The 14,680-nt window shown below is 44.8% G+C and overlaps 1 protein-coding gene across 1 annotated transcript; it reads left to right on the top strand.

Moving 5' to 3' along the window:
• Positions 1 to 1,502: 1,502 nt before the first annotated feature.
• LOC115195193 (SH2 domain-containing protein 1B2-like) lies at positions 1,503 to 3,607 on the top strand. Its single transcript, XM_029754985.1, has 4 exons — positions 1,503 to 1,725; positions 2,358 to 2,421; positions 2,633 to 2,801; positions 2,996 to 3,607. Exons 1-4 carry the CDS (start codon positions 1,586 to 1,588, stop codon positions 3,034 to 3,036), a joined length of 414 nt encoding a protein of 137 aa, XP_029610845.1. The 5' UTR covers positions 1,503 to 1,585; the 3' UTR covers positions 3,037 to 3,607.
• Positions 3,608 to 14,680: the final 11,073 nt, after the last annotated feature.

Genomic DNA, 14,680 nt, shown 5'->3' with positions numbered 1-14,680 from the left:
AGTGCAGCACCAAGAGTACAAGGACAGAGAGCCGTTTTGGCATCCATGTTGGCGGAGGGGGGCAACAGGGGGGCAACACCCTGCCTCCTTACCTCTCTTCTTGTATTAGTCCACTCAGAGGCCTGGTCCTCCCACTCTTCTTAGTTAGACCTCACCTCTTATTTTGCTACTCTCCCCTGCTTCTTCACTCGTCTCCTCTTGTTGTAGGATGCTTCTTCTCATCCTTTCTTCTCTTTCTCTCCTCTCCGCCTGTCCTCTCCTCTCCCTGTGTTCTCTCTCTCCTCACCCCAGACCTGGAAACTTCACCCTGCATGTTTTACTTTTTTTTTTAAAAATTGGATTTAACTAGGCAAGTCAGTTAAGAACAAATTTTAATTTACAATGACGGCCTACCCAGGCCAAACCTGGACGACGCTGGGACAATTGTATGCTGCCCTATGGGACTCCCAATCACGGCCGGATGCGATACAGCCTGGATTCAAACCAGGGACTGTAGTGACATGATTCAGCAGCACACTCTGAACCCTGACCCCTGGCCTATGACATCATTTATAAGCCTGTGAGAGTCTGGGTGTGGTGCCATCAGATCAGGATGTGCTTAGTGATCATGATGCAATGGGTTGTTATCTGTTCTGTGTGCCAGGGGTACTGGGGTTGTCAGAGAGAATAGTGTTTTATTCATAATGGTTTGGGGTAGTAAGGAGTAATGGCATTCACACCTGACATAACAATGTTTATTTTTCTCTACAGATGCACACACACGCTTTAACTCAAGACATTTCTGCTTTTCATTTATTATTAATTTGTAAACATTTTGAAAAACATAATTCCCCTTTGACATGAATTGGTATTGTGTGTAGGCATGTGACAAAACATCTACATTGAATCCATTTTAAACTCAGGCTGTAACACAACAACGTGTGGAAGAAGTCAAGGGGTGTGAATACTTTCTGATGGCACTTTACATGAAGAGTTTAAGTTTGTCACTGTCTTTCTCTCAATAGCTAATCCGTTTAGGACCCACCAATCTCTCTCTCTCCCTCTCTCCCCCTCTGTCTATCACACACACACACACACATTTCCTGTAATCTTGTGGCCGGAGAGGTGTCTTTGAGATATTCAACCTTTGAAGATAATTACATTCTGCCTGTATGTCTGCTCACCTCACTGCTGCAGTGGGCTCTCTGTCTATGTATCGGTCTCTGCTCTCAATGCAGATAATGGAGGGATTGGTTGATTGATTGATCACAGGGATCATCTATCAGAGGGTAACTTTACCAATGCTAGCCTCTCTCTGAGGTGAGGAGAGAGAGAACACAGGGAGAGGAGTGGGGAGGTGGAGAGGAGTTAAATAGGAGAGAGGTCTGGGGTGAGGAGAGAGAGAACAGAGGGAGAGGAGAGGACAGGTGGGAAGAGGAAAAGAGGAGAGAGGTCTGGGGAGAGAGAGAACAGGCGGAGAGGAGAGGACAGGCGGAGAGGAGAGAAAGAGAAGAAAGGACGAGAAGAAGCATCCTACAACAAGAAGAGAGGAGTGAAGAAGCAGGGTGTTGACCTCCAGTTGACCCACCCCGGTGGGGTAGTTACCATGGCGTCGGCTCTAGCGGTGTACCACGGGGCAATCAGTAAATTGGAGTGTGAGGATCGGCTTGGGAAGAACGGGAAGAACGGAGCCTACCTCATCAGAGACAGCGAAACCATTCAAGCAGCCATGTGTCTGTGTGTCTAGTGAGTACCACACTCTTTGTTCTTTTTTTGGGAAATGTAGGAAGTTGAATGTACACCAATCCATCCTCCAAGGATTTTATAAATGCTTTATAGAATTCATCCTAGCTTTTAATATTGTGGGGTGGTTTGGTGCTTTAGGGAACACTAGTCAGAACCAGTGCTTGACTTGGACTGAAATAGATTCCAGTACTCATGCTGGATGACGGTACTGTTTATCTTTAGGTGCAGGAGCTACACAATACTGTTGAGCTAATATTCTATAAGAGGAACAAGAGCTCCAGCAGTAGAACATTTGAGGTGCTGGTACCCAGCTCCAGTGAGCTCCTGCCCAAGTCAAGAAGTGGGGGTGGTGGTGGAGAATTCTCCCTGCTCTGCTGATGACTCATACAGGAATAATACAGGGCTAGTGCACTAATTTGGTGGGGGAAAAACTAAATGTATAAAAAAATATATATATTAATTATTATTTTGTGATTTATCAAGCACCCTCAACACCCCGACTTCCCACGGCTATGCTTATGTGTATCACCCCATCACCACACATGAAGTTCCCTCTCAGGAAATAAAAGTGAATTAGAAGTTATTCCGTTTCCTCTCTGTCCTCCTCTTCTGTGTGTGTTGTGTTTCTGCAGTAGACAGAAGGTGGTGTATACCTACAGGATTCTCCAGAACAACACTGGAAACTACACCCTGCAGGTACACCCTGTGTGTCTATTTGTTACTTACTGTTGGTTAAGGGCTTGTAAGTAAGCATTTCACGAGAAGGTCTACACCTGTTGTATTCAGCACATGTGACAAATACAATTGATTTGTTTCTGATGGTCTGTGTGTGTGTGTGAGTGTGTGTGTGTGTTTCTGATGGTCTGTGTGTGTGTTTCTGATGGTCTGTGTTTGTGTGTGTGTGTAGACAACACCTGGTGTAGAGGAGAAGTTCTTTAAGACAATAGAGGAGCTGGTCCACCATTATAAGTGTCGAGGGCAGGGATTGGTCCAGCACCTGTGCCACTTAGTCAAGAGAAAGACTCTGCTTCAACTCCCTGACCCCAATATCATCGAAGAGGTGCCTGATTATGAGAGTAGGTAACACACCTCGACACACACACACACATCTCGACACACACACAGTTTGTATGTCCATTTGTTTGTTTCGTTCCATCTCTCAGTGTTCCGAGACCTTCATCAGAGCTGCTCAGACATACCGTCCAGACAGTTCACTATCCTTTATAACCTTCTCACTTGTGTCCTCTCACTCTCTCTCTCTCACGTCTAGATGTGGATGCTTCAGATTACGTTGAGGTCCTGCCCTCCTGATTCAGCAGCACACTCTGAACCCTGACCCCTGGCCTGTGACATCATCTATTAGCCTGTGAGAGTCTGGGTGTGGTGCCATCAGATCAGGCTGTGCTTAGTGGTCATGATGCAATGGGTTGTTTTCTGTTCTGTGTGTCAGGGGTACTGAGGTTGTCAGAGAGAATAGTGTTTGTCTGTTTGTTGAAGTGGAAATTTACGTCAATGACACGTCAGAGGGGAATTGGGTACTAGGCCTGTGTCTGTGACTCAGTGTGTGAATCCTTCCCCCTCTCTCCATGATCTAAACTGGCCCACCACCAACAGTGAGGTTTTCCCACTCTCTGAAGGCTGGGTCTGTCACATCACCCAGTGCTGGTAGAGTTGTTTTATTCATAATGGTTTGGGGTAGTAAGGAGTAATGGCATTCACACCTGACATAACAATGTTTATTTTTCTCTACAGATGCACACACACGCTCTATAGAAACAGCCCATTTAATTTACGGCTCATTCATCACATGATTATGTTTTTGTCACTATGGCATTCTGAATACATAAAATCCCTTCAACCGAATGAACCATACACATACAAATATAAGACAGTTATGTTTGCCAACCAGCTGAACAAACCTGTTAGTGATCTACGAGGGGACTTTATTCTTCCCTCTGCAGACTCCTTTTGCAGGTGCTTCAGTCTCCACTCCAAGTAGCCACTCCCATCTTCTGCATTGTAATAGTGGGCCTAGATAAAGACAGACAAAAAAGAAACAAACCTTTTGTCCACCTGAAGCAAATTTGTTACTGGTGCATGTTAGAATCTGTAAGAAAAGTTTAACAGTTGCAGGGACTGTGTAACGTTTAATACTCCTCGGTCACCTTCACATACACAAAGCCTGATTGATGTCATCTACAGTTACAAGTGACCGAGGAGGAGCATGTAAATAAGAGCAGTGTTTTGTTAGACAGAGTTACAACTTGAAAAGTGCTGTGTATTCCCTGCTCTCTCCTTGGCTTCGCTGCATTCTAGATTCCATAGCTAGTACAAGGCACACACGCCTAATAAAAGTAACGACAGCTGACACCGTTAACGACATCATAGCTACGCAGGCACACATCCATGACTGAATTCTCAGACCGAATGCAGGTTCAGGTTATCTATTTAGCTAGCTTAGACGTGTGGCTTTGGTAGCCATCTAGCTAACGTTACTAGCTAGCCAGCCATCTAGCTAAGCAGCCATTATCTAGCCAAAGAAGCAACACTCACGTGGGCCAAGGTGGTGTATAGAATGAATGACTGACCTTAACTAGACTATACCCTGAATTTGGTTTGAGTATTCTAGCAAATATTTGTATAACTAACCCTCATTGTTCTATCTGTGATTCTAGTTTGCGAACGTTAATGTTAGCTAGCTACTATAAATGGCCATGCTAGCTAATGTTAGCTATTAGCTAGCTACCTAGGTAGCATTAGCTAACTGCTGTAGCTAGCTAAGTTACCCTTGTAGCTAATGTTAGCTATTTGTTAGTAACATTACAAAACATTTGGTGTTGAATTGCCAAATGCTTATTGGTTTATTCAACTGTGGTGAAAAAAATAGGAATTTAGCCGCTTCAAGTACCTACCTTGTATGTCCATTCTGTCAAACTGAGCTAAAATGATTAGCTAGCTAGCTAATGGTAGCTACGCTTTGAGAATGGCGCCAAGCCTGGCTTGGTTAAAAAAAACAGGCTGTAGCAATCGATTGCTAGGTAATAATGAATATTTGGCTTGGAACTAGCTAATGATAAATGATAAGAAGGATACGTCAGTCTAAATGGTTGACTTAGGCCAAATATGAATTTCAAAACCATATTACTTACCTGAATGCAAAGACTACTTCTGTCAGCCTGAGTCGAATATGAGGAAGAAAATATAAATGGCGGCAAAATTTAAATTTAAACTGCTAATTTGTGTGCGGGATCACATTTACTCTAGAAATACTTATGAACACTATTCGAATTAACTCTTTGTTTTACCTTTGACTCTAGTGGTCACAATCAGTCACTTAATTTCAAAAATAGTTAAAGCTACCCTTTTCGAGTCAAATAACAGTAACTCTGCTGTAATGACTCTCCATAATTTGCTGTCTACACACAAACCCCACTGGGCACACACTGGTTAAATCAACGTTGTTTCCATGTCATTTCAATGAACCAATGTGGACTAGATTGACGTCTATGCCCAGGGTGACAGCACATGCATGCACACATTTGACTGGGATACTCAGTCTGGGTTACACACACAAGCACACTCACACCTATCGCCATTTGTTTTTGACACACTATGGTTTTCACACCTCTCTGCAAGGTCCCTGCCGTAGATAGTGTGTTTCACTTTCAGCCAGCCTTACCTGAATCAAAGGACAGAAGGCCCTGCAAAATTCAATATGGACTATGAGTATGTGTAATAATTGCCAATCTGATGTAAAGTTGTATTTATACATCCTCCATTTGCATTTCTCTTGTGATGCGGTTCACAACGGACGTTACAATAACATGATTTTGACTGTTCATGACATTTAAAGATGTTTTCCTGTAAATGTTTTTTGAATGCCTGGTGCTTATCAGGCTGAACATACAGCTGTACTGAGAATAGAAACAGAAGGCAAAAGGCTGCTTGTGGTTTACTGACTCTACAATTCTGCCCAACCAAAGTTTCCACACACACACACACACACACACTGGCTGTGTCTGAAATGCATAGTATATCTTGTGTACATTCATCCCATGGACATATGCAGAGATTGCAATTTAAATTATTGCTATGGTTTTATGTGGATTGTAATTTGGATTAGTTCTGATATTTCTTATATGTTTTGACTATTTGTTTGATATTCTACTGCTGTCACGTCCTGACCAGCAGATGGAGCTATTGTTTTAGTTTTGGGGTCAGGACGTTACAGTTTTGTGTATGGGAATGTTTGTATTGTTGATTGGGACTTCCAATTGAAGGCAGGTGTGTTGAGTTGCCTTTGATTGGAAGTCCTATATAGGTGTGTGTGTTTTTCTTTGGGGTTGTGGGTGGTTGTTTTTGCACTGCGTTTATAGCCTGCAGAACTGTTGCTGTTGTCACCGTTATTGTTTTGTTAAGTGGATGCTTTACTCCTTATTTGAAATTAAATGACTATTCACATACCTGTTGCGCCTTGGTCCATTCCTGAAGACAGCCGTTACAGAACCACCCACCAAACCAGGACCAAGCAGCAGAAGAGGAGGAAGCCACAGGAGAGAAAAAAGGAGGAATGGACATGGGAGGACGTCCTGGATGGCAAGGGAGCCTACACCTGGGAAGAGATCCTGGCCGGAAGGGATCGCCTCCCATGGGAACAGGTGGAGGCACTCAGGAGAGTGGAGGCAGCTGGAAAGAGGAACCAACGGGAACGTTTTGCTGGAACACGGTTGGGTAGGAAACCCGAGAGGCAGCCCCAATATTTTTTTTGGGGGGGGGGCACACGGGTAGCTTGGCCAGGCCAGGGAAGAGCCATAAGCCAGCTACCCGTGACTACAGGGAGGTGCGTATGAGGTGGAGGGCGCCATGTTACGCTGAGGTACGCACCATCTCGCCTATACGGACGCACAGCCCAGTCCGCCCGGTACCAGCGCCCCGCAGGTGCCAGGGCAAGGTGAGCATCGAGCCGGAAGGGGTGAAGCCAACCCTGCACTCAAGACCGCCAGTGCGCCCTTTCGGTCCGGTGTTTCCCGCTAGACTCACTAGCATGGAGGTGCGTGTCTCCAGGCTGGCATGTCCAGTACCAGCCCCATGCATCAGGAGTCTAGTGCGTCAGCCCAGCCTCGCCAGGCGTAAGTCGCCAGAGCTGCCCGCCAGTCGCCAGAGCTGCCCGCCAGTCGCCAGAGCTGCCCGCCAGTCAACAGTCGCCAGAGCTGCCCGCCAGTCAACAGTCGCCAGAGCTGCCCGCCAGTCAACAGTCGCCAGAGCTGCCCGCCAGTCAACAGTCGCCAGAGCTGCCCGCCAGTCAACAGTCGCCAGAGCTGCCCGCCAGTCAACAGTCGCCAGAGCTGCCCGCCAGTCAACAGTCGCCAGAGCTGCCCGCCAGTCAACAGTCGCCAGAGCTGCCCGCCAGTCAACAGTCGCCAGAGCAGCCCGCCAGTCAACAGTCGCCAGAGCAGCCCGCCAGTCAACAGTCGCCAGAGCAGCCCGCCAGTCAACAGTCGCCAGAGCAGCCCGCCAGTCAACAGTCGCCAGAGCCGCCCGCCAGTCAGGAGCCGCCAGAGCCGCCCGCCAGTCAGGAGCCGCCAGAGCCGCCCGCCAGTCAGGAGCCGCCAGAGCCGCCCGCCAGTCAGGAGCCGCCAGAGCCGCCCGCCAGTCAGGAGCCGCCAGAGCCGCCCGCCAGTCAGGAGCCGCCAGAGCCGCCCGCCAGTCAGGAGCCGCCAGAGCCGCCCGCCAGTCAGGAGCCGCCAGAGCCGCCCGCCAGTCAGGAGCCGCCAGAGCCGCCCGCCAGTCAGGAGCCGCCAGAGCCGCCCGCCAGTCAGGAGCCGCCAGAGCCGCCCGCCAGTCAACAGTCGCCAGAGCCGCCCGCCAGTCAGGAGCCGCCAGAGCCGCCCGACTGCCCGGAACCGCCAGGGCGGCCCGACTGCCCGGTTCTGCCAGAGGTGCCCGCCTGCCCTGATCTGCCAGGGTGCCCTGCCTGTCAGGATCTGCCAGAGTGGCCCTCCTGCCTGTCAGGATCTGCCAGAGTGGCCCTCCTGCCCTCCGGCCCAGCCCGAGTGGCCCTCCTGCCCTCCGGCCCAGCCCGAGTGGCCCTCCTGCCCTCCGGCCCAGCCCGAGTGGCCCTCCTGCCGTCCGACCCAGCCCGAGTGGTCCGTCTGCCAGGGTCAGCCCGAGTGGCCCGTCTGCCCAGCGCAGCTATCGGCGCCACCAAAGTGGGCGACGCCGAAGGTGGAGCGAGGTCCACGTCCTGCACCGGAGCCACCTCCAGGATGGGTGGGTTGGGGAGGGAGGGTGTAGCACAGTGCCGTCGGTGACGGCAGCCACCCTCCCTTCCCTCCCTTATTGTTTAGGGGTTATTGTTTATGGGTTTTTTGTTGGGGGGGGGGGGGGGGGGGGGGGGTGTACTGTCACGTCCTGACCAGCAGATGGAGCCATTGTTTTAGTTTTGGGGTCAGGACGTGACAGTTTTGTGTATGGGAATGTTTGTATTGTTGATTGGGACTTCCAATTGAAGGCAGGTGTGTTGAGTTGCCTTTGATTGGAAGTCCTATATAGGTGTGTGTGTTTTTCTTTGGGGTTGTGGGTGGTTGTTTTTGCACTGCGTTTATAGCCTGCAGAACTGTTGCTGTTGTCACCTTTATTGTTTTGTTAAGTGGATGCTTTACTCCTTATTTGAAATTAAATATGAGTATTCACATAACTGCTGCGCCTTGGTCCATTCCTGAAGACAGCCGTTACAACTGCAATGTTGAGGAGCTGGCAATTGAAGCATTTCGCTGCACCTTACCTGCAAACATCTGCTTAACTGTGCATGCCATGATCAGTCTTGCCTACTACTTACTAAAAGTACATTCTGTGTACTAATCATACTACATACTATTTAGAACAAACTGTTTAGTTTAAATGTATGCAGTAAGCAACACATAAACATATTAGGCTCACCCATACTGAGAATGCATCGTTTAATACCCAATTGCTTTGTTGCCCGCCATTCCTTCCTTTTAGTACAGATTGTCCTCTTATCTAATTATCAGATGTCAAACTCACATGAATCTGAAAATATGCTTTTTCCCTTCAATAGTTTGCAGTGAATTCTACAAGATGAAAAGTAGAAATTAGTATGACATCCTAGCATTTAAAGCATAGGCCTACTTAATTATAAACATTTCACATTTATATTTTCACAAAGCCAATCAGCCTACTATTTAGCTCGAACACAAGTACAGGTATTCCGACATGGCGACACACACACACTTGGGTGCCTGACTTTGTCTGAAAGTAGGGGTGCAAAGTAATTGAGATGAAACATTTTGAGTACTCTAATGAAAAATTATATATATATGTTTAGACCACAAGGCCCCCAAAAAATGTGTGCATTAATTTATTATTTAGCAAATATTTGTCTTACTTTTGAACTCTGTATTGTTGGGAATGGGTTCCTAAATAAGCATTTCACTGTAAAGTCTACATTTGTTGTATTTGGCGTATGTGACCAATAACATTGGATTATTGGTCACTTGATCTAGTCCTATATTCCAACAGTGTGCAACAATACTTAATTTATCATAACCATTACAGATAACAAAACATTATTGCTAAATTGCTCCATATACACTGAGTATTCAAAACATTAAGGACACCTGCTCTTTCCATGACATAGACTCACCGGGTGAATCCAGATGAAAGATATGAACCCTCCTTGTTATCACTTGTTAAATCCACTTCAATCAGTGTAGATGAAGAGGGGGTACAGGTTAAAGAAGGATTTTTAAGACAAGTGAGACATGGATTGTGTATGTGTGAATGGGCAAGACAAAAGATTTAAGTGCCTTTGAACAGTATATACTCAGTGTTAATTCAGTCAATAAAAAAACAAGAGCCATTTAGGATTGATTTATTGAAACCGTAATATCAACTGGTTATATTATATCGTGGAACACAATCTTGAAAAAGGCAGTAACCTCAGCAGTGGCGCTTGCTTGTAGAAGCATGTGGCTGTGCATAGGCATAGCCTTGTTTGGTTAATTTAAATGCTCTTATTTTCCAAGCCCTCATCACAGTCAAGACACACCTATTTTATAGTCAAAATACATAAAAAGTTAAAAGTGATGTGCATCTCGCGTATGGAACAGTTATTCTCAAAGAGTGATCGTTTGAAACGGCACATTATGGCGAGTTTTCAGGGTTACTGTCACGCTCTGACCTAGGAGAGCTGTGTTTTCTCTGTTTAGTTAGGTCAGGGTGTGATAGGTGGGTGGGCATTCTATGTTATGTGTTCTATGTTTTGGCCGGGTATGATTTCCAATCAGAGGCAGCTGTCATTCGTTGTCTCTGATTGGAAGCCATACTTAGGCAGCCTGTTTTTCCCTTTGTTTTCCTGGGTAGTTGCTTTCTGTTTAGTTTGTTAACCTGACGGAACTGTTGGCGGTCATTTTGTTATTTTGTCTAGTGTTCGTTTTCATAAAAATATATAACAATGAGCACTCTACACGCTGCGCCTTGGTCTCCTCTATACGACTGCCGTAACAGTTACAAACCAAAATCTGCCTTCTTTTCAATACACAGATATTCGATTGAGTTTATTCTGCTTGTTCTTTGGAATTTTCAAAATGGACAATTCCACATTGAACACTGCATGGTGATGAATTACGGCCACAACATATTTTTGGTGAATAGGCCTAGGCTTAATGATTCTGATAAAAGTACGCTCTTTGTCTTTATAATTTGCTTATTTTCAGTGTGGAACCTGCCTATATTTAGGGGAGTTAAACGCTAACCTATTCTAAATGGCACTAGCCATTTGCAAAGTAGCACAAGTGGAAAATAGACCTGACACAATTATTCCAAAACTGCAGCTCATTGTTGGAACACATATAACCCTACTTCAATCAACCAGTCCATTTGGAAGTTGTGTTAAAACTGTTGTCATTTGGTAAGGAATGTAGCTTGTGTATTCCATCAGTTAGATATGCTTTTATAGGTATGTATTTCTGTAGACCCTTGTGTAGGAGCTTGTGTGCAGACTCAGGACAGGTGTGTAGATAGAGTGGTCAGAACGCAATTGAGTGAGTGAGACAAGAAGGGGAAAGGGAATTTAGGGAGAAGAACTCCAGGTACAGTTAGGTAGAGGGGAAATTAAAACATGGGTTAGGAAAAAGGGGTTAGGTTGCTGGCAGAGACAATGGGATGAAAGTAGTAAGGGCAGACATTGTTATAGTAGTATGTGATGGGAACAGAAGGGAGGACGTTATGTTGTGTAGTATGAGATTAAGCCATACAGGATTGATTTCCTCTTTGAAATTGATACGAAAACATGGTACTGGAATGTGTAATGCTGTATGGTAGAGGAAACAGTGGAACATGTATTGAAAGGGAGAGGTTGTTTGACAGGGTCAGAGAGGTTGGATGGGAATGGGGATTGGGTGGTATTTTAGGTGGAGGTGATGGGTTTGTAGGGAATTGTTTTATTTTGTTCGAAATTCTGGGTTAGTTAAGAGTAAGAGTATAGACTGGTCGTGAATGGCATCACACTCCAGGACAGTAGGTGACGGTGCATGCACTTGTCAGTTGGTTGCGATCCGCCAATAACTACACTATCTGACAACAAACATGGAGAACTTTGATGAAAGACTATCAGAAGAAGTTCACAAATAAAAACCATATTTATGATACCCAGGGGCGCAACTTTCACTGAGGACAGGGGGGACATGTCCCCCCTCACATTCTGAAATTGCATTTTTGATACAAGACAAGGTTGGGTTTGCTTTAGGACCCAGCGGACACCTCCGAGCGGTCGGGTAGGCCGTTTGGAGTGTTTATAGGACTGGACAAAAACATTTTTGAAATGACTTTGAACTCCTGGAAAGAGATCGGGGAGATAATGGGGATGGATGTGATAAAGAGATCAATGGAATGTAGACCGTGGGATAGAAGGTCGCTGGATTGGAGCACATTCAGCAGATCTAATCACAAGGTGCTTAAAGTACTTGAATTTGACACTCTGAAATTCAAGTCCTGGAATACCTTGAAAATCAGACATTTTATCAAGTTGGTAGTTGAAAAGTGCTTGAATTAAAATGAGAGGAGAACAGAAAATTATAAAATATTTTAATATGAAAAATATAAGAAAAATATATTGGTTCTGCGAATTAATTTCCAGGCCGACTACTGAGGTTTATTTCCTCACGTCTTGCGCTCTGGTTTCCAGGCGAGCTTGCTCATTCCACCAACACTGCCACTCAGCCAGGCAGGTACAGAACTGACTGATTAGGCCTGGAAAACGTCACATCAATAGCTAAAATGATGTGCAAATGTACAGTTGAAGTCAGAAGTTTACATTCACCTTAGCCAAATACATTTAAACTCAGTTTTTCACAATTCCTGACATTTAATCCAAGTAAAAATTCCCTGTCTTAGGTCAGTTAAGATCACCACTTTATTTTAAGAATGTGAAATGTCAGAATAATAGTAGAGAGAATGATTTATTTCAGCTTTTATTTCTTTCATCACATTCCCAGTGGTTCAGAAGTTTACATACACTCAATTAGTATTTGGTAGCATTGCCTTTAAATTGTTTAACTTTGGTCAAACGTTTCGGATAGCCTTCCAGAAGCTTCACACAATAAGTTGGGTGAATTTTGGCCCATTCCTCCTGACAGAGCTGGTGGAACTGAGTCAGGTTTGTAGGCCTCCTTGCTCGCACACACTTTTCAGTTCTGCCCACAAATTTTCTATGGGATTGAGGTCAGGGCTTTGTGATGGCCACTCCAATATCTTGACTTTGTTGTCCTTAAGCCATTTTGCCACAACTTTGGAAGTATGCTTGGGGTCATTGTCCATTTGGAAGACCCATTTGCAACCAAGCTTTAACTTCTTAAGATGTTGCTTCAATATATCCACGTAATTCTCCTCCCTCATGATGCCATCTATTTTGTGAAGTGCACCAGTCCCTCCTGCAGCAAAGCATCCCCACAACATGATGCTGCCACCCCCGTGCTTCACGGTTGGGATGGTGTTCTTCGGCTTGCAAGACTCCCTCTTTTTCCTCCAAACATAACGATGGTCATAATGGCCAAACAGTTCTATTTTTGTTTCATCAGACCAGAAGACATTTCTCCAAAAAGTACGATCTTTGTCCTCATGTGCAGTTGCAAACCGTCGTCTGGCTTTTTTATGGCGGTTTTGGAGCAGTGGCTTCTTCCTTGCTAAGCGGCCTTTCAGGTTATGTTGATATAGGACTTGTTTTACTGTGGATATAGATACTTTTGTACCTGTTTCCTCCAGCATCTTCACAAGGTCCTTTGCTGTTGTTCTGGGATTGATTTGCACTTTTCGCACCAAAGTACGTTAATCTCTAGGAGACAGAACCCATCTCCTTCCTGAGCGGTATGACGGTCCCATGGTGCATGGTCCCATGGTGTTTATACTTGCATACTATTGTTTGTACAGATGAACGTGGTACCTTCAGGCGTTTGGAAATTGCTCCCAAGGATGAACCAGACTTGTGGAGGTCTACAATTTTTTTCTGAGGTCTTGGCTGATTTCTTTTGATATTCCCATGATGTCAAGCAAAGAGGCGCTGACTTTGAAGGTAGGCCTTGAAATACATCCACAGGTACATCTCCAATTGACTCAAATAATGTCAATTAGCCTACCAGAAGCTTCTAAAGCCATGACATAATTTTCTGGAATTTTCCAAGCTGTTTAAAGGCACAGTCAACTTAGTGTATGTAAACTTCTGACCCACTGGAATTGTGATACAGTGAATTATAAGTGAAATAATCTATCTGTAAACAATTGTTGGAAAAATTACTTGTGTCATGCACAAAGTAGATGTCCTAACCGACTTGCCAAAACTATAGTTTGCAAATTTGTGGTGTTTTAATGACTCCAACCTAAGTGTATGTAAACTTCCGACTTCAACTGTAGATTCAATCTTGCCAGTCAGGATATTGATGTTTATGAATGTGTAAACGTTGTTTACGGAACTTTTAATTTGTGAAATAGCGTTTACTCACCTTTTTTATTTTGTTAATTATCGTTTACCTACTTATTATTGCGTTCCCAGCGTTGATCAACGCTCAGAAGGCTTCTTGATCTGAGTTCTAATCGCGCGCGCCTTCCTCTGTGAACGAGTGGAGTCAGGAATGATTCATGTATGCTTGTTATGTTCGCCTGCTCCCCGGATTTGCCTTGTTAGCAGTGCATTCATTCACCACTCTGTCCAACAGGAAACTCCTCCCACGACATAGGCCGAGAGGTGAAACGAACTACCACAACTAGTGCTTTTCCTGCAAATTTGGGCTACTTTGAAAACGATGTTGCGGGTGAAAATGCATTGGCCGAGGTTGCGGATTTCTGGGCCATTTCTAAGTTGCACCGCGGTCGCCATGACATTTCACTTAAAATATATATATATTTCACTGTGACCTGCTGCTGACTGTCAGGCTGTGAGGCAGGCTGTTGCTGAGTGAGTGGAGTGGTTTTTATTTTGAATACATTTGCAAAAATGTCTAAAAACCTGTTTTTAGTTTGTCACTATGGGGTATTGTGTGTTGATTGATGAGGGAAAAAAACTATTTTATCAATTTCAGAATAAGGCTGTAAGGTAACAAAATGTGGAAAAAGTAAAGGGGTCTGAATACTTTCCGAATGCACTGTACAATCATAAACCAATATTTTATTGTGTAGCCTATGCTTACTGAAATGACAATTCAATCTCGCAAATGGGCTATTATAACGGTTTGTAGTCTTAACATCTGGCACATAATAACAGCATAATTGCCAGAAAATAGCCTAACATTAGTTTTTGTGTTCATCCAAGTGTTTCTTGCTCAGAGATTTCGAGATCCTCTGTCCAACTCTCCTGTCGGATTTATCTATAGTTATGCACATGTGCAAAGGGGATTTATTTACATTTATAAACCTGGCTCGAGCCCTGAATGCTGATTGGCTGAAA

This window comes from Salmo trutta, chromosome 6, assembly GCF_901001165.1.
Source record: "Salmo trutta chromosome 6, fSalTru1.1, whole genome shotgun sequence".
Lineage (NCBI taxonomy): Eukaryota > Metazoa > Chordata > Actinopteri > Salmoniformes > Salmonidae > Salmo > Salmo trutta.
This window is presented reverse-complemented; position numbering and strand designations above follow the sequence as displayed.

Coding starts and splice junctions, on each gene's coding strand:
- LOC115195193 (XM_029754985.1), top strand. CDS start 1,586: ATGGCGTCGGCTCTAGCGGTGTACCACGGGGCAATCAGTAAATTGGAG. Junction 2,422..2,632: donor CTGGAAACTACACCCTGCAG/GTACACCCTGTG, acceptor GTGTGTGTGTAG/ACAACACCTGGTGTAGAGGA. Junction 2,802..2,995: donor AGAGGTGCCTGATTATGAGA/GTAGGTAACACA, acceptor TCTCACGTCTAG/ATGTGGATGCTTCAGATTAC.